The sequence below is a fragment of the Mercurialis annua genome, linkage group LG6 (genome assembly GCF_937616625.2).
Source record: "Mercurialis annua linkage group LG6, ddMerAnnu1.2, whole genome shotgun sequence".
Classification (NCBI taxonomy): domain Eukaryota; kingdom Viridiplantae; phylum Streptophyta; class Magnoliopsida; order Malpighiales; family Euphorbiaceae; genus Mercurialis; species Mercurialis annua.
Window position 1 is genome coordinate 42,040,402 of NC_065575.1, and position 24,726 is coordinate 42,065,127.

The 24,726-nt window shown below is 32.1% G+C and overlaps 5 protein-coding genes across 7 annotated transcripts; all 5 read right to left on the minus strand.

The window, feature by feature from the left end:
• Positions 1-1,238: 1,238 nt before the first annotated feature.
• Positions 1,239-6,875, minus strand: LOC126687008 (F-box protein SKIP17-like). 2 transcript variants are annotated; one of them, XM_050381352.2, is made up of 13 exons: positions 6,353-6,875; positions 6,087-6,262; positions 4,980-5,174; positions 4,649-4,759; positions 4,105-4,190; positions 3,908-4,029; positions 3,621-3,685; positions 3,452-3,524; positions 3,279-3,341; positions 3,125-3,189; positions 2,960-3,034; positions 2,450-2,688; positions 1,239-1,608 (listed from the first exon to the last, which is right to left on the minus strand). In XM_050381352.2, exons 1-12 carry the CDS (start codon positions 6,686-6,688, stop codon positions 2,502-2,504), a joined length of 1,554 nt encoding a protein of 517 aa, XP_050237309.1. In that variant the 5' UTR covers positions 6,689-6,875; the 3' UTR covers positions 1,239-1,608; positions 2,450-2,501. The 2 variants fall into 2 exon arrangements, with proteins under 2 accessions (XP_050237309.1, XP_050237308.1); XM_050381351.2 differs by having other exon boundaries at positions 2,450-2,718.
• A 1,079-nt stretch (positions 6,876-7,954) lies between these two features.
• Positions 7,955-8,755, minus strand: LOC126687011 (photosystem I reaction center subunit II, chloroplastic-like). Its single transcript, XM_050381355.2, has one exon. The coding sequence runs from the start codon at positions 8,683-8,685 to the stop codon at positions 8,059-8,061; it is 627 nt and encodes a 208-aa protein (XP_050237312.1). The 5' UTR covers positions 8,686-8,755; the 3' UTR covers positions 7,955-8,058.
• Positions 8,756-9,272: 517 nt separating this feature from the next.
• Positions 9,273-12,078, minus strand: LOC126687009 (uncharacterized). Its single transcript, XM_050381353.1, has 2 exons — positions 11,144-12,078; positions 9,273-9,879 (listed from the first exon to the last, which is right to left on the minus strand). Exons 1-2 carry the CDS (start codon positions 11,984-11,986, stop codon positions 9,466-9,468), a joined length of 1,257 nt encoding a protein of 418 aa, XP_050237310.1. The 5' UTR covers positions 11,987-12,078; the 3' UTR covers positions 9,273-9,465.
• A 491-nt stretch (positions 12,079-12,569) lies between these two features.
• On the minus strand, positions 12,570-14,454 carry LOC126685704 (uncharacterized). Its single transcript, XM_050379634.2, has 3 exons — positions 14,145-14,454; positions 13,569-13,710; positions 12,570-12,953 (listed from the first exon to the last, which is right to left on the minus strand). The coding sequence occupies exons 1-3, from the start codon at positions 14,423-14,425 to the stop codon at positions 12,873-12,875; spliced, it is 504 nt and encodes a 167-aa protein (XP_050235591.1). The 5' UTR covers positions 14,426-14,454; the 3' UTR covers positions 12,570-12,872.
• A 1,136-nt stretch (positions 14,455-15,590) lies between these two features.
• Positions 15,591-16,920, minus strand: LOC126685809 (uncharacterized). Of its 2 annotated transcripts, XM_050379768.2 has the most exons (3): positions 16,811-16,920; positions 16,644-16,711; positions 15,591-16,522 (listed from the first exon to the last, which is right to left on the minus strand). In XM_050379768.2, exon 3 carries the CDS (start codon positions 16,390-16,392, stop codon positions 15,661-15,663), a length of 732 nt encoding a protein of 243 aa, XP_050235725.1. In that variant the 5' UTR covers positions 16,393-16,522; positions 16,644-16,711; positions 16,811-16,920; the 3' UTR covers positions 15,591-15,660. The 2 variants fall into 2 exon arrangements, with proteins under 2 accessions (XP_050235725.1, XP_050235724.1); XM_050379767.1 differs by lacking the exons at positions 16,644-16,711; positions 16,811-16,920 and having other exon boundaries at positions 15,591-16,636.
• Between the last annotated feature and the right edge of the window lie 7,806 nt (positions 16,921-24,726).

Genomic DNA, 24,726 nt, shown 5'->3' on the forward strand with positions numbered 1-24,726 from the left:
AAACTTACTATTTTATATGTATAACTAGGGCTTATATTTGATTTATTTTCTTTTGGGAAGTGATGAATATTAATAATTTAATTTGTATGAAACTTCATAAGCTTTTTTTTGGGTAATTGATTCTAGGGGTCACTGTACTTTTCAAGAATTGCAAAATGGTGACCGAACTTCAAAACGTAACAAATTGGTTACTAAACTTTCAAATATGTGATTTTGGAAGGTTTTTTAGTGTTTTACGGTCAAATTATACATACGTAGTAATCAAATTTTGATTATTTATAACAAATAATATCTTATATTTCATATATACACACAATCAACAAAAAATCGACTTGAAATAATTTTCTTCGGTAACCAAAAATCCTTCTATCTTAACATAACCAAATAGTATAGTAACTAAAATGTTACGTTTTGAAGTTCGGTCACCATTTTGCAACTTTTTAAAAGTACAGTGACCTCCAAAATCAATTACCCCTTTTTTTTATATGAATTTTTCATATAAATTATTTTGTATATTAATATTTTTTTATATATATAATATTAATAATTATAAATATATCCCTATATTTTTAATATTTACACGTTTCCCCCACGTTTCGTGTCCTCTATTTTTTAAAACTGCCGTTTCCCCGTGTCCGTTTCGTGTCGTATCCGTTTTCCGTTTCCGTTTCCGTGCTACTTAGTCACTATGTTGCTGGGAATTTGCTTCATCTATTGCAGAATAATAAATTAAAGTATTCTATTTTAATTTTCAAATTGCCAAAAACAATAGTACACAGGCAAAATTCAGTAATGAAATAATCCAATGGAGTTGGAGTTAATAAGGACCGTTGGTTTGAGATGAAACTGAAGCTAAACAATTTTTTTCATTATTATTATTATATTATTATTAGAAAGAGAGTGTTTGTGAAAATACTTGATTCCTAGAACTTAACAGAATGCTAACCAACAGATAATGGTTGTGGTAGATAAAGATTTATTTGTACCATTTTAGTAGTTTGTGGATTATAGAATCAAATCAGAGAAAAAAGACATATTTAACATCATTTTAATGACATATTATAACGTGATAGACTTAATTGACGTGTTAAACTGAGTCTACCAAACAATTTCTCATGAATATTCTACTTTCACTCTCATATCAAATACTCGTTATTCAGAAGAATAAGAAAAAATATCAAGTAATTTAGTTAATAAATTTACAGCACGTTTCAATGTGCAATCTGAAAACCATAAACTATCAAATAATTCAATATTCAAATATTATATAGTATTTATTCAAATGTATATTATTGAGTACATGATGGTTTGTGTATTTAGCCAGAATCATGTTGGATGATTTAACAAATAAGAAACCGTACTGAGAAGCAGCTAGACCAACCCACTCAGAATATTAGATCAAAATAGGAGATAAAATTGAAGGTGGATAATGATTCCCTTCTTCTATGTATAGCCATCTTGGTGATTACGGTAACGGCTTCAAAGTCATCACGAAGAAGGCAATAACTTGACGTAAATGAGATGAGACAGCATGCTCAAAAGAATCCCGACAAGTTATATCATCAACCACAAGTCACTTCCAGCTTGCTCTCAGCAAAAGCCTCCTCCCTGAAAATAAAGGCAGCATGAAACTAACACCAACATTCTCATTGTTCATAGCTTTTTTTTTTTGAACTTTCACGGAGCTTATAATCACGACATTATTCCGATAAATTACTTAGACTGTAACATTTACCCGCCGAAGGTTGGTATCAGTATTTCGAAACACATATACATTCATGTTACTCTGAATGGATTGACAAACTAAGAGTTTAGAATTCGTTTATGCATTTTTATGCTCTTTTTGGTAACTCGCCAAGAGCAAAGAAACAAATGTTCTTTGATAGGCACACGGCCTAATCACTTTTCGACTTTTTCATTGATGGCTCAACCTTTCAAAGGTATCAATTTTGGCTTCAATTGTAGCCAATTAGCCGTTTTTATTTCTTTTCGATTTTGTTCATTTAAGACCGAACCAAATCTTTTTTCAATCAAAAGTACTTATCAAAATAAGGCCACAATTGACGAAATTAAAAGGTTTGGTTATAAATGAAATAAATAAATAAAAAATTTGAAGTGTGGTTGGCTATAATTGAAAAGTTCCTATCAAAATTAGGGCAAAGTTGACTTTTTTGAAGGGTTGAGCCATAGATAAAAAAAGCCAAAAAGGTTGTTGGATATTTTTGTGTAATTATGCACAACTAAAATAACCAACATCCAGCAAGGCAAGATGATATATATTCAACCCCTTGAAATACTCATGGAAGAAGCCAATTCCTTTTGTTTTTTTTGCAGAAGATGATTAAATTAAAAAAAATTTGAAGATATAATATTATTCAGGTTGCCATTGAAAACTTAGAAATCAGATGAGGGGGAAGGAGCAAATGATGAGAGAAGAAAAGATAGGTACCAAATCCATTTCTGGCCTCAGATTTTAGACCTTGCTATACATCAAAGTTCACCTAGACACCCAAAAAGTCCACCTCATCTGAGCTTTCTTCGAGAAAAGCATAACCAGAATCTCGGCTCTCCTCATTGCCACTGCTCTGGTCACTGTTATAGCTGCTTTCTGATGTACTCATGAATAGCGAACCATCTGATGTGTGACTGCTCAGTTGTGACGGTAGGCTGACTTCACTGTTTAGCTCACTGTCAATTATTTGTTCAACATCAATAAAACTGCAAAGCCAGAAAAAACAAAACCATGGAAATCAATTACTAAAATTTACTTTCGGTTTTTCTTTTCTTGAGCAACGGGGGCACTAGCACTCAAACTCAAGACCCAACAGTCCACAAAACACACTCCCAGTTAGACTAAAGCCAACCACACAATTTCGTTTTGTTGTCTTTTTGCTTGGACATTATTTAATAACGAGCATAGTTAGATTATGAGTTATGTTGCAGTAAACCATCAACTAACCTTCCGTCTGGCGGAAACTCGGCCAGCAAACAGATATCAGGTCTTGCTTCTAATACCTGCTTTATATTTATTGTGCTGCGCAAAAACACAAAATTTGAGATGAAGATGCAATTCAAAAGATAGAGTATAAATATAATCATAATGAATCCACACGGACCATAATACCTTAAACTGTAACATCTATGATACCAGTCGCCTTCAGAAGCTAAACCTTCTCTATTAGACACATCCTAGCAAAAGACAGTATTGAAGAATAAGAATGGAAAAAGTAAGAGGTTGGAGAGAGATTTAGGACATCAACAATTATCAATCTACACACAAGATGTCGAAGAAACTTGAAATCTCCTGTGAGAACTGCTGCCAACAATCGAGCAACTTCAACCTACACTTGACAATGAAGCAATGATGAGTAAGCTTATAGTCAAAATCAAACAAGGAAACATAAGATGTAAAAGATAAAGAGGTTCGGGAGGGTGAGGTTAGTTAGTCCACCTCTCTCAGATGCATGCAGTCTCGTAAAATCAAAACCTCCAAAAGGCTCCCACCTGTGCTCCCTCCTAGGTTCCTATTTACACACAAGAATTGAAGAAGGCATATTTATGGTTCAAACAAAGAAAAAAATACATGTTAGACAGAATTAGTTACTATAAGAAGCACAAACCTCAAAAAGTTTCCAGTAATTGAATATGATGTTGAAAAATCAACGTATTTTAGTTTGCGAAATCCCTGCACAAGAATAAAATTTATATCGTAATTCATTTGTCAAGCTAGAAGCCAACAAAATTATTCAGCATTTAGCCTCTGTAGAACAACAATCCAACATTTAGCAAAATAATAATTAATTAAAGATGCAGTCAACACTAATAGAGTGAACTCTTAAAAATTTACAATAGGGAGAGTTTGGAGGTGCAAAAATAATTATTCTAGTTATTAGCCCGTTTAACATACCTTCACAAGTATGCGTACTTTACAATCATGCAGCTTAAAGCCTCTGAGAGCCAATGACGTTAAATTTGGACAATTATTTACTAGGTCCACACAGGTTGGCGATTTCAAACTTTCATCTCTACCTGATATTAATTCCATAATGAGAAAAGGCTTTTAAAATATGGAAACAGAATATGCTCATCAGGAAGACACTGCACCTGTTTTTGAAGACTCAAAATACAAGCGCTCTATCAAGGGGCAACTTGTGCTCACTGATACCAATGTTTGTCTCAACTCAACATGTCTGCTCCAGGCCAGCAAACCAACCCGAAAATACAAACAACTTTAGCAACCAGTGGTAAAAGAAAATATAATATTTCTTGGGCAACAAGCTCAATGTCGCTAACAAAGGAAAACACACAGCACAAATGGATGTACTAACATCCAATAAGCACAAATAAAAAACTTAAAGTTGCAAACTGAACTATAATATGGAAAATCATAAGATAAAGCACAAAATGGTACCGGGCATCAAGCTTAAGATGAAGTCTACCAAACTGGTGTCGTCAAGGAATACAAGATCAAGAAATTACTTTGCATTTTTCTTTGGTGTAGGAAACACCAATATCAGACTAGGTCAAATAGTGTTAAGGTAGAAATTTCTAAACATCTTTGGTAACCTAGCTCGGTGGTCATTAACATCTTATATATGTTCTCAAACAAACAAGAAACAACATAACGTTTGAATTCAAGAGAACTCACAGGCCAACAATTTCAAGGTCAAAGAGAGATGGACAAGCTGACAATGCCCCACAGAGTGATGCGATGTCCATTCTTTCAATATTGTAAAGGTGCAACCTCCTCAGAAGAGTCCTTACATCATGAGAAAAACAAATATAAAAATAAATTCATCTACAACATTAACCAAAAAGAGCATTGCCAGAGACAGTTGGTCATATATGGCCATAACCCATTTAAATTTTAAAAAATGGCAAATGCTAAGAGCATCTATATGGGCTACTATAACATTGTAGGCATAGTTTAGAAACAAACACAGACACAAAATCTTTAAAATATAAATTTCTAAACATACCCTGCAGCACCAGTATCCCCACTCAAAGGGTACAGGCAGGATCTACTAAGAATGGATGATTCTTTCCCTTGTCTTGTCCTTTTCTCATTCCACGAAAAGTTAGAAACATCTACAGAATTCCTGATGCTATAAACTAATGCCTCGCGAGATCCAGGAGATGAAGTTGGGCCTGGAACTATACCAAGCTTAAGTGACCTGAGTAATCATTTAACACGGACAGAAAGAATAGAAAAGTTATAAGGGTTGATGACAGTATCAATGTATAATAATATTGGAAAATTTAAAAAGTTAAGCTCAGTTATTTATGAAATAAAATGCACAATTTAAAAAAGAATTCAATCCATATAAGAAACTCAAATGTAATTACTATCCTGTCTTAGTTTCTTTTCAAACAAAGATACAATATTAATTAGAGATTTTTTCAAAATAAAACCTGATATTAGACTATAAGTAGAACTCGTCACGCATAACAAGATTAAAGCAGGAAATAACCATCTGCAGAAAGCGGTAAGGACTCATTGGCATCTAATTAAAGGGACTTAGGTTAACCAGAAGCACAATTAAGAAAACTTTAATGTATAGTAAAGAAGGGCAGTGGAGTTTGATATCTGTATAGGGAGTAACTCGAGGATTCCGCTTAAAAACAAAATTTTCACTCCATTTATTTGCATGGAACAATTCAACTTAGAAACAATATCAGATCCTGCTTTCTAAATATTTACTTCTTTTAACTTCCACAAGGCCATTATTTAACATAATCAAAACTTATCCTCTTGTTTAGAAAAGTATAGAAATGAAATAACATAACTAATTTTAACTTCTAATTTCCGAATTTGAGAGTTGAATAAGTACAAGTTTTTTATTATTATTGTCAAAAGAAAACTTCTACTTATTCAACTCTCAAATTCGGAAAGCTCGAGGTCACTAGAACTCATTTTGCCAACTTGGAATAAACAAAGTGTTTTTTGAATTACAACATGCTATTCAAACATCACTTTTCAATTCAATTGCCGTGATCATCCAGACCGATAAGCTAGCAAACTCATCATTGACACACATGAAAATGACTGAAATGAATTTATACAATAAGAAAATGAAACATCTTACTGAAGAGATTTTCCGGCGCGCTGAATCATAGTGGAAACAACAGCATTATTAACTTTAGGAACCACAGTAGTCAGGTCAATATTAGCATAACACAAAGGATCCATAGCACATTTATGAAACATTGAACAAGAAGCAGCAGCATAGCATAAACTCTGCGTATCCAGCATAGAGAACACCTGCACCAGCACACACACAATCACATAAAAAATACGATTTCATTTCAACACATAGAACACAATTAAAACTATAATATCAGAAACTCGAACCTTGATAGTGAGATCGGGCGGTAGAGCCCAGAACAGAGAGTTATGCTGAGTAGAGCGTTTTCTAGAGGAGCGTTTCCCAGCTTCGACGAGTATAGAACCTAATTTAAGCGCGCGATCGATGAGAAGAGACTGATCGGAGTCACGAGGAGATAAATCGAGGAGGCGCTCGAACGATAGGTCGATGGAGAGAGAGGGAGAGTCGGCGAGGTCTAGAAATGTTTGAAGGAGGTTGTCCACTTGGTTGTGGCTCATGGTTGCGGCGGTGGTTGCAGTGGCGGAGGAGAAGGGGCAGGGACGCTTGGCCATGGAGGTCGGAGTGTGGAGGAGAGTGTCCATAGGGCGGTGGTGAGGGAGCTGATGGATGTTTTTTGAGAAGGTGGTGTACGGATTTGGGGATTTTATGACACGTATGGGTTTAGTTTAGATTGTAGCAGATTGGGTGGCTGCTGTCTTTTTGTGTCACTTCCGGTGGTTCTAACACTTCTCGGTTTTACTTACGTGACTTAAACGCAGCGTTTATAGGTCTTTTTCGCTTTGTGATGCGTTTCTACGTTATTGTGGGTTTTTTTTGGTTCTCTCATATTTTTATGTGATTAAGGTACAAAAATAATCCTAGTGTTTATTTGGTGGCTCATCTGGCCCTTTATTACTTTTGAGTCTTAAAAATGACTCGAACCTTATTAAAGTAGAACAAATATACTCTCCACCGTTAGACGGAGGTTATATTTATTTCATTTTGATAACGTTAAAATTATATTTGTTCCACGTCTTTGATAACGTTAGGGTCGTTTTTGAACATTACGGCAACGGCTAATTGTATATCACATCTGCTGAGTTAACGTTCAAACACGCTGTCATTAGATGGAGGGTTGATTTGTTTAACTTTAATAACGATAAGATCATTTTTGAAATTCAAAAAATATTAGGAGGCCAAATGAGCCACGTAATAAACATTAGGGTCATTTTTGTATCTTAACCCTTCTCTATTTAGTTTTAAAAAAATTGATGGAAATTTAGTTTCTATTTTAATTTCAATGCTGAAGCATGAATTTACTCATTTACAAACTCCCATTATCCCATAAAATGTCAAATTTATTATTTTAATTTAACTAATTTGATTGGAATATCAACTATCTTTCATTAGTTTAAACCGTTTTTATATTTTCTATTAGTCATCATCGATAGTTTATTTATTCAATAAAAAATTTAATTTATAAAAACTTTATTATTAATCCCAAGAAGCAATAGGTAAATTTAGAATATATTACTTGCGAAAGAAGTTAACAAAAATTATTTTTGTGTAAAATTATTTTTGTTTGTATTTGTGTAACGGTATTTATGAAGATGAAGTATTAAGAAGCGTGTTTTATTTCTATATAATATAATAATTTACTTACATGCTTTTGGATAAATGATAGTAAAATTTTATACTCTCTTAAAATGCGCTATGAAGTTGCATAATATAATGTTCTTGCGAAATTGGATGCTTAACATAATAATGATGAAACTTTAAAAAAAAAAAAACATAATTATGATGAAGCTTTAACTTTATAACCCAAATTAATCATAACTAAAGGGCTAATTGAATGTAAGATTAAGGAATTATCCAAGCATAATATAATAAATTTTCATAATCCAAACATTTCTATGAACATTAAAAAGTACATTTCAAGATCCAACAACAAACAGATCATCCCAACAATTCATCATATATCATAAGGTTGCTTGCCAGTGAACTTGACCTCAATAGGACTAACATTTTTCCCAATGGATCTCAAGTTAACTCCTACACCTTGCCTACCAGGGTTCACTTTCTCAGGATAAACTCCATCTTTAGGGTGAAGATATTGAACCTCTCCATTAGGAAACACCCTGTAAAATTGGTACTTAATCTTGTACTTGGATCTCAATCTTGTGCCGAGAGCTAAACACTGCTCTTTCCGAGCCAACTTTAGTAGGTTCGGACCTTCCCTCATGATTGCTGCCCCTCCGGTTGGCATCTCGAACACTTGTTCTTTCGGTGAATCCCAAGTAATAACATAGAACTCTTCAACTTGCGCCTTACGCAACAAGCCACCGGTGCTCCCGCTGAAGATCGGTGATGGTGTGTTTGGGTCCAATTCCGGTGGAGTGAAACCTACGGGTGCCTCTTTCGTGGGTGTGTCAGTTTTCCCGTCAGCTGCAGCGGCAGCAACTTTGAGAGATCTTTGAGCAGAAAAACTGCGAGGCTTTGCAGTGGTGGCGACAAAGAATGAAGAAGAACGTGGAACCGAGTTGGTTTTTGGAGCAGTGATGGTGGTGGTGGGAGTGAAGAGACCAGATTGGGTTGCCATGTCTATGCAAAACTTGGAGAAACTATTGTGGCTTGTGGCTAGTAAATTTTGGTTTTATCAGTTTGGCTGATTGAAAGAGGAAGAAAAAGGATTGATTTTTAGATGAGTGGTCTGGATATTTGGATAAGTTGAACTAGTTTCTACCAATAGAGTTTCTCATTTTGATAATTTGGTCCCACAAAAACCTAGTCCTCTAATATCTTATCACTTCGAAATTGCTTAGGTGGCTTATATTGGCCACCCCAAAATCCGAATTTAATAAAAAAATTATACTATGTTGTTTTTTCCTGATTACAAAATGGGAACTTTTTGATCCGAACGAACAAACTCAAGTTAACAAAACTACATGAAGTTTCATTATTCTCTAATGGGAATTATCATGAAAATTGTTAGCACAAAACTCCAATCACCAATAGCTCAGTAGCTTATAACTTAAAAATCCATTTGACCTCAAGCCGCCCAATCCAAATTTGCATTCTATATCGAGGAAAGACAAAACAAAATCACAGTTTGTCGATCATCGATATCTCGTATGGAACCCCCAAAATATTTAGAATAAAATTATTATTCTTGGAATCATTGTAAAATGCAGAAATTGCTCATCCCTTGCAAAGCTTGTTCTTTACAAAGCTTTTAAATCTATTTGCTAACTCTTGATAATCAATTTCAGCCAAGGGTTTACAATAGCACATAGGTTAAAATGACATAATGATCCAACAAATTCGATTTATCAGTTCATCTTATAGAAATGAAAACCATAATACAACTTCACATTAATACCTAATTTTCATCGGGAGCAGGCATTAGCCGAAGCCTTCCATCTGAAGACTGATTACCACTGTAAACCCGCTCCTCTGCCAATAGAGACTGTAAATCACTGCCATTTGCTAAGCTGTTGAACTCTACTGCTTTTGATGGCATGGTCGGATAGCGTCGTTGGCAAAATGTCATCAATCTCTTGACAGACTGTAAGTATTTGCGAGTGGTCTCATCATTCATAATGTGAGCCACACTGTTGGTATAAATTTTCTCACGAGCTGAACGTTCGTGAATACCAACCATAGTGACACCAATTGGCCATGGTGCATTACCAATTGCCATCTTAATATACTGATCCATGGCAGCTAAGTAGTCTCTCTTCATGCAGCACTCAACTACCACTATCAAGGCTTGGCGAATATCATCAGGAAGAATCTACAGAAAGAACAGAGCATAAGTTTCATATTAGTATATGAAGAAAGAAAAACAAAAAAGGATAACTTCTTTCTGCACTCTGTAAAATGAAGATCCTAGTCAGCATTGAAAGAAATGCACACACGGGAAAAAATTGAACAGCTAAAAGGGATATTACTCTTCACCAAAAACATCAAACTAAGTTTCCATTTCTCCCGCTATATTTTTTGCACTTTCAAAAAGTAGTTTAAAGTTTAAACAATCTAGCATCAAAAATATTTTGCTTCCTTTTTACCCTCTTTCGTGTGCCCGCCCACATGTGCAAAGCTATTGATAACAAAAGAAAACACACATATATGTACATTGTCCGGAAGGATTCATCCACAGGGAATTTCCAGGGCTAGACATAAATTAGGCATAAAACACACTGGTCCCTAGATCATTTTCAAAAGTCATTGACTCGCAAATTACATTCGGATACCACCATTTAGAACCACACTTTTCTGCAAGTTGTTATAAGTTTGCAACTATGAAAAAGCAAAAAAGCAGATCACAGATGAAAGATTTCAGTACAGGTTTCTGTCTCAAAGTGGAACAAATACAGAACCCATAAAAAATTCAGATCCTTCACACATTCCTAATGTAATCTCTTCTGTTGCTATTTCGACAGTGGACCTTACACTTAGTTTCTGGACCATAATAACAGTTCCTTAATATCTAATATGGTTGCGCACCTTCATAATCCTGATTTGCAATAATTTCTTCCCAGCATATGAGATTTCTGCTGTTGTTTCACACTTCACAGTATGTTCCACACTCCACGGTATAATGTTTAATAAAAATATTTTAAGGACAATGTCCATTTGAGTACTGACTTATTCTAACAGGTTAGGTTTATGCCAATAAGCTCCATGAGAAAGTTTGACATAATTCGCAAAATCATAGTGTCCAAAGCTTTATCAGGTTTGTTGATTACAAATAGCTAATGTAAAAACAATTGTTAACTAGGAGATTATGAGAGTCGAGACAACAAATATTCCTAAAGCATCTAACAATACTAGGTTTCCTTGAATTCTATCACTTAAGGATACGGATACTCATTATACATTCCCCTATATCAACTATAAGTGGACAAATAAATCAATTAGCAGCTAAATGTTGCACTAGTGAAAACAAAGGAGGCGCCCTAACTCCATTAATCTAAAACAGAACTATAAAATAACCGAAGCTCCATAAATGTATAATTTGGGATAATTGGCAATTAATCAAAGCAAAAAACACTCACCTTCTTCCTGCAAAACTTGAACAACGGATGCAAATACCGCGCACACTGTTTAAAAGTAGCAACACTGGACTTCCCTTTAGCAGTTCTCTTCTCAGTTTCAGCCATTTCATCCAGCTCCTGTTTCCACTCATTCAACAGCCTCTTAAAAAACACCAATATCTTATCTTCATCACACAAATCTTCAAAATTCGCCTTCATCCGTTTCAAATCCTTATCAGCATCAACATCACTGGACCCGCCATCGCCGCTCATCTCCCCCTCACCTTCCCCTCTCTCTCCATCTTCCCCGCCACCTTCCTCCCTATCCTTCCTCTTCCTCTTACTAACAATCCCACTCTTCTGCCGCTTCCTCAACTCCGAGATATCCCGAAGAAAATCATTCGTCTGACCCTCAGTTATATCACTATCCACTTCAAAAACTCCAGTTTTAATAACGTGTTTTAGCCGCTCCAGCCGCGCATCATCGTCTTCGCCGAAGAGAGTGATCGGCTGCTTGAGGAAGCGGAGACGGCGGATGACTTCTTGTTTAGGGAGAATTAGGTTGTCGATGATTTGCTCTTCAGTTAGGGTTTTAGACGCGGGGGTCGAGGTGGTTGTGGAGGGGGTGGAGGTGGAGGAGGATGCGGCGGAGGTGGATTTAGTGGCGGTCGTTGCGGTGGTGGATGTGGTGGCGGAGGAGGAGGATTGGCGTTGGGCTTTGGCTTCGAGTTCTTCTTTTTCTTGTTCTCGGAGTTTTTGGATTTCTTTTTGTTGGATTTCTGATCGCTTGAAAAATCGCTTGCCGCCGGTGTCTTGTGTTAGGGATTGGCGTTTCTTTAGGAGTTCTTGCTTTAAGATATCCATTTCTGATCTAGGGTTTCGAATTTGGGGATGATGAAGCTGATCAGAACATAAATTTTCTTATGAACTCGTCTTATCGCGATAAAACTCTGTCGGTCCGAGATTTTAATATTTCGGACTCGCTCATTCCAGTTTTTTTTTTTTCTTTTGGATAAATTACACCAACGGTGTCGAAACTTTTCAAAATATGCCAAAATATCAATGAAGTGTTTTTAGCTATTTTCTGATTACCGTACTACTAAAACCAAAAATAATTTATAAACTTACCATCATATGTTGAGATGTTAATTTCATACATATATCAAAACCTTACAGCATAGATTAAATCACTTATTGTATGAATGAATAATAATCTTTTTTCTTTTCATTATTAAATAGGATAAACAATATTAAAAATAAAATAATTATAAATTCTCTTAATTTTTGAAAAAACAATATGTTAATTTATTAATTAAATATAAAATATGTATGTTTTTAATATATATTTTCTATCAAAACTAAAACTTCTTTAAAAGAAGCATAAACAGTACAAAAATGAACAACTCGCCAAAATTACCGAGTGAGTCAGTCCAAAATCAGATAATAATTACTACAAAAGCAATTGTCCTTGGGGACTTTTTTAATCTACACAATGGTTTGTTCAATTACAATCACAAGGCATGATTTACTTGGTAAGCAAATATCTGTTGGCATTCCACCAGAAATCTCAGCAAATATCTGCTGGCATTTGTATATGTTGGACTAAAAGCATGCTTATGATCTTCGCATTCTTCACTCTTGTAAAGGATATAATCTAAAGAGCCACGACATACTTAAACTGGCTTCTTCTCATGACTTCAAAGAACTAATTATATTCAATTCCTACGTTTCGAGACAATCGGAAGCCTAACTAAATCTTCTTTACACCATATGTATCTTCAACACCAGTCGTCACTCTCTTTTTCCGTTCTGCAATCATGTCTGCATATCCCTGGTAAAAATAGAAAAACAAAACTTACATTTCAGTGTAATAAACATAATCCAATACCAAAAACAATTAAAAGCACTCATCTGAATACTTCTCATGAAATAGATAACTAACTGAGTATTTCTAAATACAATTGATGCTTATTAATTTTCTGAACGTGGGATCGAGACAATTTCAAAATAAGTATCGATGCTAAAGTCAAAACTTCTGCGATCCTTTATACCACAAGCATCCCCATTTCAAGGACCATTGTCCAACGCAATAAATCAATTTTGTATAGATGTCAAGGTAGTTCCCGAGTTTCAAAATAATAGCATCAAGTTTGTTCCCAGCAAATTTAGCTTTCAAAAAAATTGCTCGTTCTGCAACCTAATGGCATCGGTCCAATTACATTATTTGAAATCAGTCTTTTTTGTGCAGCTGAGGTCAAATAAAAGTATAATTCTTGAATCAACTGTTTTAACTTCCAACGATATATGAAATTTTCCAAACTTTCAAAAGCTGAGCAGTACATGAATAAAAATTAAGAACACATTTTCAACTCATAACTTCAGGAACCATAAAAAAAACAGGAGAGAAATAAAAAAAGGCGACGTTAAGTAGTGCACGATGACATACCTTGGGATAAGAATAAAGAAAAATGTACCACCAGGCGCATACTAACAAGGTTATAGCAGATGTAGCTACAGCTGAGTGAAAAAACAACCAACTACCGGCAATCGCTGATACTCCGGTCAGCGCTATTGTCCATGGTTGACACCTAGTGAGTAGTGACAAATAGGTGAATAAAAATTGAGCGACACACCAAAAAATCACAGATGGGTAAGTTATTCATGGTCAACTGAAATTTAGTTAAAAGGATGCATATCTCCAGAATCTGAATGAACAATAACTGAATATAATAGAGAGAAATCAGAGCAACTATTTTTACTTCTTCAACCTCAATACATATATAGCATCACAAATTTCAAGGAAATATTGAAATTTACTATATCAACAGCTGCTAATATACAAAGAAAAATAAATTAATGACCGTAACAAAAACATAGACATATAAACATTAGAAATATTGCGGCTATCAAGAACTAACATAAATTCACAATTAAAAACGCGAATCAATCAAAAGAAGCTAGGCTCGTACTACTAGACTATCCAATCACTCACTGCTCAAATACGTGGAATCATTATAATTACCATGAAGGCTTGGTGTCCCAAACGGAGTCGTATTCAAGAGAAAGATAATTAAGATAGCCATCCATATCTTCAACAACGCCATTTTCATCCAAGAACTGCGACTCATTTTGCCCACTTGATTTCCCTCCAAAAACTACATATTTGCCCCTAATTTTGGCGCGATTATGAGCGTTTAATGATGTCAGAGGCCATGAACGGAGATTGGTTTTTGAAGATGAATAAATATTTGGTCCAAGTGAAGCTGAGAGAGAGATAGGAAACAAGAGCGATAAAGTTCCCATCTCCTTTTCTTTTCTCTGGGTTTTCTTTGGATATGTTCTTTGTTGTTCACATTCGCTGTGAATATAAACGACGTCGTTTTGCGTTTTTCATAAACCAAATTATTTCACAAATTAATTTTTGAGTTTTTTTTTTTTGATAATTGGAGAGGGGAGCGCTTGTGGGAGGATTTGAACCCACGACCTTAACATTTACTGTCCAGCATTTATACCATTTGAGCTACAGCTCGTTGGTAATTAATTTTTGAAATTAAATGGAGTTTTTGCAAATTAAATGGGGTTTCGCTATTTTAGCTATTTAATCTCATTTTTTCAGTTTTGCACATTTCAATCTTTCAATTTTTTGGTACCGTGTAGTTTTTAGTCGTTTTCACGAAGTATAAAGATATAAAATGTGTATAGTTATTTGAACAAGACGACGTCAAAGAAATAAGATTATGGTGTGCAATGCAAATTTTAAAAAATAAGATTAAATTGTTAAGGCTTAAGAATGTGGTAGGATTTAATAAGTAAATGTACAATTAGTAAGCAACTGATCATTCTGTTCAAAACTGTACAAATTCCTGAAAAAATACTTTCCGGAAAATTAATTATTCCGAAAGTAAGTATAGCGGATTTTTATAAGTATATTAGCATTCAACTAAAGTACAAATTTACAGGTGAACCATTTTGTATAGATAGATAGATTAATATAAGCTGATTTGGTAAAGCATCACCCCCAAAATTTAGTTTTTACGTATCAAAGTAGAACTACAGAATTTTGTTTTTCCCATAATTATGAATTTTCTCCATTGTTAGAAGCAACAGATGCAAATGCAGCCAAAAAAATATGTTATGTTGTGACGGCAAGGCATTGTACATTTTGGTTATAATCTCCCCTGTTTCGCAGGGGTGAAAATGGATATGGAAAATTATTTGGCAGCAGAGAAAGCAGAAATAATTTTGTTGGCAACTTTGGGATAGCAGGATTTCAAGCAGAAAATGTGTTTTTACGAAGGAAACAAGTTAATGGGCGTAGAACCAAATGGTATATGATTGGCTGATCGAGTACATTTTGGTTTTCCCCGTTTCAATGTTTCTATTTCCGTGCTACACAGATTATACGTTCTAAACGACTTTCTCCATAAATAGCATCGCGAAACACCAGAAAGTAAAAGAATCAAAAGCATAAACTCATAATTGCATTTTCTATTTATCTATGATCCTTCAAATATATAGCAGAAATTGAAAATACAATATCATTCACTCTTCCAAGCATACAAAATAAGCGAGAATCCGAGTCCTTGTAATTGGTAATCTCTAAACCGCTGCGAATACGAACACGACAACACCGACGGATCAAACACAGATCGACTACTCCATATTTTCTCCGCAGACAAACAACTTTGAAACATAAAAACCGCATTTCCCATAGCATTACCAAATAACCAATTATGCACATCCCAAAACACTTCAACCGGCAAACCATCAACCAATATAGTATGATTACCCCTAAACTTCCATTTCAATCTCTTAACCTGCATAACAATCTTACTATCGATCCGGATCGATAGCCACGGATCCTTCGAATCGATAGTATCACACTCAATAGTAACATCATGAACCTGCCCCTTATCACAAAACTGAGCCTTTGCACCATAAAACTTTTTACCAAAAATATGTTCTTTCTTAGCAATAAAAATAGCATTACTCTTAAATGGAAATTCAAGTCCCTCAATTTTCTTCTTCAAATCCCCAAGAAACAACACAATTTCTCTATTAAATTGAATAGCTAAATAAAACCCTTCTAAAGGCTCAGGCCCAACACCAAATTTTGCATTACATAAATCCCAATTTATGTCAATTTTAGTAGCATCCACCTCTAAATTTTTGTACCCTTTTCTTCTAGAGAATAACCATGGCTTAATATCAACTTTACATAGACATTGATTGGTAGAATCTTCAATGGTCACACTAAGACCTTGACCCATAAGATTTTTAGTCCAAGTGACAGTAATTAAACAAGAATTACCACGTAATTTACATTGATAAACACAAGTAACTACATTTTGAGCTGATTTACTAGCACTTGAAGATGATGAATCAGCTACTTGAACTCCACTTTCACCAAAACAAGAAGGGAAGTCCCTCATTTTATCAGAACAGTCAAATAAAACCCAAATTCTTTTTTTCACTACAGTTTCGTGCTATAATAAAAATCAGAGAGATAGAATTACAGTACCTCACAGCTCAATAATTGAATTCCTCAAGAACCCATCATCCAAATGCTCCAAATTGATCTGGGCATGTCTGTGATTATGTTACAAGGGAAGAGAAATGAAAGAACTGGAGTTAGATTTGGAAATGGATAATTAATTAGAGTAAAAAAATGGTTGGAGATGCAAATACATTGATAAAAAGGGATGGGGAGAGAGTGGAAATCACATGGGAGAGGAGGAGAAAATGGAAGAATTAAAGAAAAAAATGGGAGTAGCTGTATTTTTGCTGGAAAAGGACTGCTTATTATGCTGCACGTTACACCATCTTTTTATATCCTTTTTACACATATATTAAAAAAAAATTACTCTTGATTTTTCTTATTTTACCCCTATTAATTATTGTCTTGTAGTTTGTGTGTAGAGTATTAGCTTTAATTAAAAAAAGAGAAAATAAGCGTATAAAAAAGAATTCCTTGTAAAATGGCACAAAAATCATGATTTGGCCTTCTTATGTAGGACTAAAAAAATTGAGATATGTCCCTTCTTAAACGGGACGGAGGGAGTATATACCAAAAAGAAATAGTAGTGCTAATTACTTTATTTTTTTCTCATTTTAAACAAAATTTGAAGAGTTTAAGTTAAAAAAAACTGTTTTTTAAAATTTTTGCATTATTTTAATTTCATTTAACCAAAACTAAAATTTTTTAATACATATTTTAATATTATTTAGCTAATTTTTTAAATAAATATTAGGTTTTAGTTATTTTTAGGGAATTATAATTAAATTAATGAGATTTACGTTGTGTTTTCAGAATCTGTCGATTTTAACTAACGTGGCTATTCAAATTGTTTGTGGAAAGAAAATTTTATGTAAAAAAAACGCTAGAAAATTACTATTTTATGTAAAGTTAAAATAAAATAATGTGTTTTATAGGTAAATGTTGAGTTGTCTAATGAAATTTTAGTAAACGCACTAATTTTCAGACAGTTTTAAAATTATAAAAAATAGATTACATATGAAATTGTCAACTTTGAAATAATATAATTATATTGTAATTTATATACTTTTATTTGCAGTTAATCCTATCTATTATTACCTACATACTTAATAAATTTTTATAAAAAATTAAACAATGTGTTATACATGATATCGGAAATTATAGTAATTTAAAGAAAATATATTTTAAAATCTTTTCTTTATTTGTCCTTTTCCTTTGAACCATAATTACAAGAATCATAATGAAGTCTCAACTTTAACTGACATTACACATGCATTAGTGCTTATTAAATCACTTCTTAATTCCTTAAACGCCAAAATTAATCAATTTGTAACCTAACATTCAATCTATTTTATTGTGAACAGAACATTCTTTCATAATAGATTGAGTTGCAAGTTTAAAATAAATAAAATATGCAGCTTAAAAATATGTGTAGGTGTGATAATTACACTATCTTTGAAATTAAAGCACCTATTAATTTATTGGCTTAATTCCTTAAAAAAACCCCACCTTGCATTTGTTTTTCGTTTATACCCTGACCTTGTAAAAACACCATTTGTACCCAATTTCGAGTTTTTATGTTTATCTCTACCCAAAAGCATTAAATTGTACCTTTTTCATTTGAAAAAGAGTTTAAAACAATCCTTCATTTTTAACTATATACTAATTAGATATTAATGTTATCAATAGTACAAAAATACCATCTTCTTCAAAAAAGTTAAAAAAAATAATTTTTTTAATTTTTTTAAAAAATATTTCCGACAAAAAAATTAAAAATAATAATATTTTATTATTATTTTATAAAATTAAAAAAATTAATTAATTAATTGGATGTATTTGATTATTTTTTAAGTTTAAAAATTTATTTGTATATTTTAAAATAGAAAAAGTATGTTTTAAACTCGTTTCCAAATGAAAAGAGTACAATTTAATACTTTTGGGTAGAGATAAAACATAAAAATCCAAAATTGGATACAAATGGTGTTTTTACAAGATCAGGGTATAAACGAAGAAAAAGTGCAAGGTGGGGTTTTTTTAAGGAATTAAGCTTAATTTATTTTATACACTAGTAAAGTCCATTTTAATATACTTACTGATATGAGTTTAAACATTATAATAATTTTAATAAAAATAAAACGAAAAATTATAATGTAACTTATAATTTTAACATAACTTTATGATTTTTTCAATTTTAAATATAAATTTTACCAATTTTTAAATTTAAATCACTGATAAAAAATTTGATTAATTGGTGTTGATGTGCACACTAAAATTCATCTTTTTATAAACAAAATTATATAATATAACTATTGCGCTATATTATTTGTGTAATAAATTAATAGTGAGTTAGTCATGTGGAAATTACATGATAAAAAATTAATTAATAATTAAAAGTTTTTCTATCGTAAATGTTCATTAACCTGTTATAAAAATGATGCGCCACAACGGTGTTTTGGGATGAACAATCTTTTTTATTTTTTTTAGTTTTACCGTTTTACATCAGCATCAATTGATTGAATTTTTAATTATTAATTTAAATCACAAGCAACAAAACCTTGTCCTTCTTTCTATGGAGAGAAAGTCTGATTTTGAGCGTAGGGGACGGTGATCTTCGGCTTTTCGCCGGATATCATCGTCTTTTAACTCGTTCTTTCAATGTTTTGTTGTTTATTTGAATAAATTGCTTCGTTTTTTTGGAGTTTTGGTGTATTTTTGTGTGTTTTGTTCGTGGTTTCTGTAGATTCTTGGCTTGTTTAAAACTTTACAACGCATGTTCAAGTTTCAGCTTCACGTTCTTAAAGATTCAAGACTTTTTTTCATCTTCCGAAGTATCTTAGCAGCGGAACAAGTGGTTAATAAAAGTTATGGAGTATGATTGGTGTCAGGAAATTCTTCACATTAGAATTCATTTTGTTTTTAGTCATCTGTTAAATTTGTATCTATTTTTTTTTATTTCTTTTTGTAGATCGATATAGGATTTTAGTTTTTTTTTTTTTATTAATTTAATTTAAGATGTACTTCGACGGTAGGATATAATATGTTAATCTATCAATATTACTAACTTTTGACAAAAAAAATTCCAAGAATTATATTTTATTATTATAGTTATAAAATAATTTATAATAATATTTTAGTACAATTCTATTTTCCTTTAAGTTTGACACAACTTTTTGATATGCAAACATAGTTTCATAATTTTAAGATGGACATATAAAATTTGGAATTCATGAAGAAGCCAAAGGAAGGAAGATATAGAGAATCACGTGCATGTGTATGTGCTTGGTTGGCATGTCTCCTACTGTGGCCCAAAACTTGGTCCACCTTCCAAATTCATTTTCATACAATTTACTTTATATATAATACTAATCAAATTCAATTTTTGATTAATCAATTTTTTATGCCATGGCCATTGGTCCCTTTTGGCTGGTCCCATTAAAAAGGCACGATAATCTATCAATTTTAAAATAATCTATAATTACCAATAAATTATAATTCAAATGGTATAAACGTTGACAACAAATTGCTAGGCCGTGGATTCGTTTCCTCCCACAAGCGCTTTCCCTCCCCAATTATTACAAAATAATTCATAGTTATAAAATATACGAAATCACCTAACAATACAACAATTGTAAATAAATAAAATAAAATTATATATAGTCAATCAAATCAAATTAAAGACTATTAAATTTACGTTTGACCATATTCTAAAAAAAAATCATCCACAAATATTTTATTTCCTATTTTTAAAAAATTTAAATTTTTAAAATTGTCAATTTAAACTTATTTCTAAATTTTTTTTGTTTTAATTGTATTCACTTTTTAAGATTTAAGATTTTCCATTTGAGAAAAGAATTGAGATGTCCTTTATATTTAACATATAATCTCAATTTTTAATATTTCATAAAATATTAAAAAATATTTAAACTATATGGCAACTATGAAACATAATTACATTTGTTCACAATAAATAATTTTAATTTAAAAAAAATAAATATAATTAAAAACTACAAATTCGAACATAAAATATAATTGACAAATTTTAAAATTTGAGATATAAAAAAAATAAAAGATGTGGATAGTTTTGGATGGTCAGATGTTAGTATTATTACTGCTTTTGCTTTGATCAGGTGTGCTCAGCCACCCAGCAACCACTAATTCTTTGAACTGTAGGGAAATTTTAAACCATGATTAATTTTTACTCTCAATTGAAACTTATCTTTAAAGCATTGTCTAAACATCAATTATTTGGAGAAGATCATCACTCTCAACCAATATTTATCCCAACATTTGGAATGGCTGATATGATTATCATTCACTATGATATTTTTTTGGAACCATTAATAATGTACTAAGATTTCAATATTTATCATTTTTCCTTTTTTGATAGGTTGATAGATAGTCTACTTTCAAAACAATAAAAAAATTAAAGATACTACTCCCTCCGTCCCACTTTAGAAGTCCCATTTGACTTTACACACAGATTAAGAAAACATTAATTATTCTTGTCTTTTCATGTTTTTTCATGTTTTGCACCTATTAATGATAGTGGAATTTTCCATAAAACTCTTTTAAGATAACTAAAATAAGGGTAAAATTGGGTATTCAATGGAAAAGTATTCTAAAAATAGTAATGAGACTTTTTAAATGGGACATCCCAAAATAGAATATGAGACTTCTTAAACGGGACGGAGGGAGTACATTATATTTTTATGTAAATTAATATTATTATTTTTTTGAAATGTCATCTAAAACTCTAAGCACCGTTTGGATTGACGGTTTAAATATCCATGGATTTTATCAAAATCGATGGATTTTAAATCAATGGAATTAAACCCATTGATTTTAAAATTCCATCGTTTGGATTGAATATAAAATCAATGGATTTTTAATATTATTTATAGAAAATAATAAATAGTATAACAATCCATCATCTATAAAAAATAGTGGATTTGGACTTTCCCACCTAGTAGGTGGGAAATCAAAACCCTCAAAATGATGGATTGTAGAAAATGAGGGAATTTATAAATCCATGGATTCTATTAATTTTTTTTCTAGGGAAACGATAAATTTTGTCCAAATCCCTGGATTGTTTAGAATCCATCGTTTAGAATCCATCAATCCAAACGGTGCCTAAATATGTAGGAATTGTTATATTTTCAAAAAAAAATGTAGGAATTGTTATAAAAGATATACATCTTCAATACATGTAGAGCAATATACTACAAAAGTCAATAGTAAAAGATGGAAATAATGGTTGTCACCATATAGTATGGAATTAAACGAATTTGAAGAGAAATTCTTAGGTAGACTAAGTCTATCACGTCATCCGTAGATTAAACCTATCACATTTTGACACGTCATTAAAATAATGGCACTATCGTAATATTACTATCCAAAGTGTAAAAAAGTAATAAACAAAATTACGATAGTGCCATTGTTTTAATGACGTGTCAAAATGGGATAGGTAGTCTACGGATGACGTGGTAGACTGAGTCTACCTAAGAATCTCTCGAATTTAAATGTGATTTTACGAATTCGACATAAATATGTTTAAACTTGTTTATTTAATTATGTCAAACTTGTAAATATGACCCGAATACATCTATGCAATAAATATTAATTTTATTTTAACAGTTTTTAAAAAGATATTATTTTCAATTTTTCAAATATTCTGATATTGAAAATATTTAATTGATTATTTTGTACGTTTAATTAATTATTGTAATGGGTTAAACATATTTTGTTTAAATTATAATTTATATGACATGTTTATCAGTAAAAAAAAGGCTAAACGCATATTTGGATCCCTGCACTATCACTTTTTTTCAGACTGGGTCCCTACATTAAAAAAGTGTAGTTTTCTTCCCTACACTATCAGGAATGTTTAATGCAAGTCCCTCTGACACTGCGAGTTAACGGAAGGCAAACGGAATGTAACGTAGGGACTTACATTAAACTTTCTTGATAATGTAGGGAAGAATTTTATAATTTTGAGTGTAGGGACTCAATTTTAAAAAAATTATAATGTAAGGACCCAAATATGTGTTTGGCCAATATTTTACTTTGAAATTTAACAATTTTTTTATTTGTACGTTGCCATTATTAATAATCATTATTGTGGGTATGAATTTATATATATTAGGCTTAAATTTTAAAAAAATTATTAAATAATTTAAATCAATAGAAAGGTAATAAAAATTTATTTGATAAAATAAATTATTAAATTCACAACTATGGAACAAGTTTGGTTACTATAAAATTATTAGAAATAAATGATGATTTTCATTTTATTTTTTAAATTTATTTTATTATTAAAAATTTATTCAAAGTTATTTAGTATGTTGTTTATTTATACTTGGGTTAATGTCAAAAAAATCACAAATTTTTACATGTTTTTTCATTTTAATCACACAATTTATATTTTGTCATATTTTCATGCACAAACTACCATTTTTTTGGAAATTCATACGCAGTGCTGAGGTGACAGCCATTCATTGGTGTAAAATGACATCCAACTCAACGAATTACACCAATAGAGCCGTGACTTCTCAGCACCGTGTATGAATTTGAAAAAAAAATGGTAGTTTGTGCATGAAAATGAACTATATGATTAAAATGAAAAAAATATGTAAAGTTCGTGATTTTTTTTACATTATCCTTTTGTACCTTGCTAAAAATTTATTATTTTTTATTAATATAATTTTTATTTCATTACACTAAAATAATAAGCATTCATTTAGAATAATTTTATAATAATTAAAATAAACATATTCAATTAAAATAATTTTTCTAAGTTAGACTCGTTTTAAACTATAAATGGTTAAATATTCGAATTTTGGATCACGTGGACTTATCCAAACTTTTTAAAAATAAAATAAAAAATTTAACGCAGTGTTTAATTAGCCATATGCGTAAGACACAAGCCAATGAAATATAATATAGGGATTTAAATTAAAAATTTCTGATAATGTAGGGAAGAATTTTAAGTTTTTGAGTGCATGGACCCAATCTGGAAAAAAATTGTAATGCAGGGACTCAATCTGAAAAAGAATTATAGTGTAGGGACTCAAATATGTATTTGGCTGAGTTAACATGTTCTAGTCATCACCTGCTTTTTATTTCCTTTCTCACCAAGCTATGTGTGTAACACACGAGCTAACGATATTTAACGGAGGGACTTGCATTAAACATTCCTGATAGTGTAGGGAAGAATATTACACTTTTTTAGTGTAGGGACTCAATCTGGAAAAAAGTGATAATGCAGGGACTTAAATATGCGTTTGGCCTAAAAAAAATAGTAATTTATGTTATCTTAATCTATTAAATAAATATGTCATTTCGTGATTTAAATTTTAATATAATTTTTTTTGATTGTCCATCCGGTTTCCAAGGCTTCACCCTAACTAATGCGGATCCGACCCACGTCGCGCACCTGGCATGGTGGGTGAGTCTGCCAGCAGGGGTTTTTCTGCATTCACAAGGTTTGAACCTGAGACCTTACTTAAGCGATATCAAACCGCTTACCACTTTAACCAACTCCGTTGGTTTTAATATAATCTTTTATTTAGGGATTTAATATAATTATTTTAATACATTGTGTTCTAGATCAATGTGATTCATTTAATTAATATATGAATAAAGGATCAATTCACCCCCTCAACTTGGCACGAAATATCAAATGAGTCATTTTGGACGTTTTTGGGTCAAACAAACCCGCAACTTGCGTTTTTCACTCAAATCAGCCCCTCTGACACAAAAACACCCTAAAAAGAGAGTGGGATTGCTAAATCCAAAAATTAATTCTAATTAATTACAATTTAATTCTAATTAAACACAATCAAAATTATAATTAACACTAACTAAACTTAATTATTCAAATTTAACACCTAAACCTAATCTAACATTGCTGCCGCCGGAATCTCTCGCCGCCGCCCGGACACCAGAAATCGTTTCCGCTGTCATTCTTGTCTGAGAAATCGTTCTCAGATGAGAACAGCGTTCTCAGACGAGAACAGGTCGTTCTCGTCTGAGAACGATCTGTTCTCACACGAGAACAGCTCGGTTCTCGAGAACAGATCTGTTCTCAGACTGAGAACGGGACTGGCGG

Excerpts from the sequence above, each read along its gene's own strand:
- LOC126687008 (XM_050381351.2), bottom strand. The coding sequence starts at position 6,688 with ATGGACACTCTCCTCCACACTCCGACCTCCATGGCCAAGCGTCCCTGC. Across the intron at positions 3,190-3,278 it reads TCAAGTTTCTTCGACATCTT|GATGTGTCTAATAGAGAAGG; the intron begins GTGTGTAGATTG and ends GTCTTTTGCTAG. Across the intron at positions 3,035-3,124 it reads CATAGATGTTACAGTTTAAG|CACAATAAATATAAAGCAGG; the intron begins GTATTATGGTCC and ends GTTTTTGCGCAG.
- LOC126687011 (XM_050381355.2), bottom strand. The coding sequence starts at position 8,685 with ATGGCAACCCAATCTGGTCTCTTCACTCCCACCACCACCATCACTGCT.
- LOC126687009 (XM_050381353.1), bottom strand. The coding sequence starts at position 11,986 with ATGGATATCTTAAAGCAAGAACTCCTAAAGAAACGCCAATCCCTAACA. Across the intron at positions 9,880-11,143 it reads TCAAGTTTTGCAGGAAGAAG|ATTCTTCCTGATGATATTCG; the intron begins GTGAGTGTTTTT and ends TTCTTTCTGTAG.
- LOC126685704 (XM_050379634.2), bottom strand. The coding sequence starts at position 14,425 with ATGGGAACTTTATCGCTCTTGTTTCCTATCTCTCTCTCAGCTTCACTT. Across the intron at positions 13,711-14,144 it reads TGGGACACCAAGCCTTCATG|GTGTCAACCATGGACAATAG; the intron begins GTAATTATAATG and ends ACTACTCACTAG. Across the intron at positions 12,954-13,568 it reads TTCTTTATTCTTATCCCAAG|GGATATGCAGACATGATTGC; the intron begins GTATGTCATCGT and ends TATTTTTACCAG.
- LOC126685809 (XM_050379767.1), bottom strand. The coding sequence starts at position 16,554 with ATGAGGGACTTCCCTTCTTGTTTTGGTGAAAGTGGAGTTCAAGTAGCT.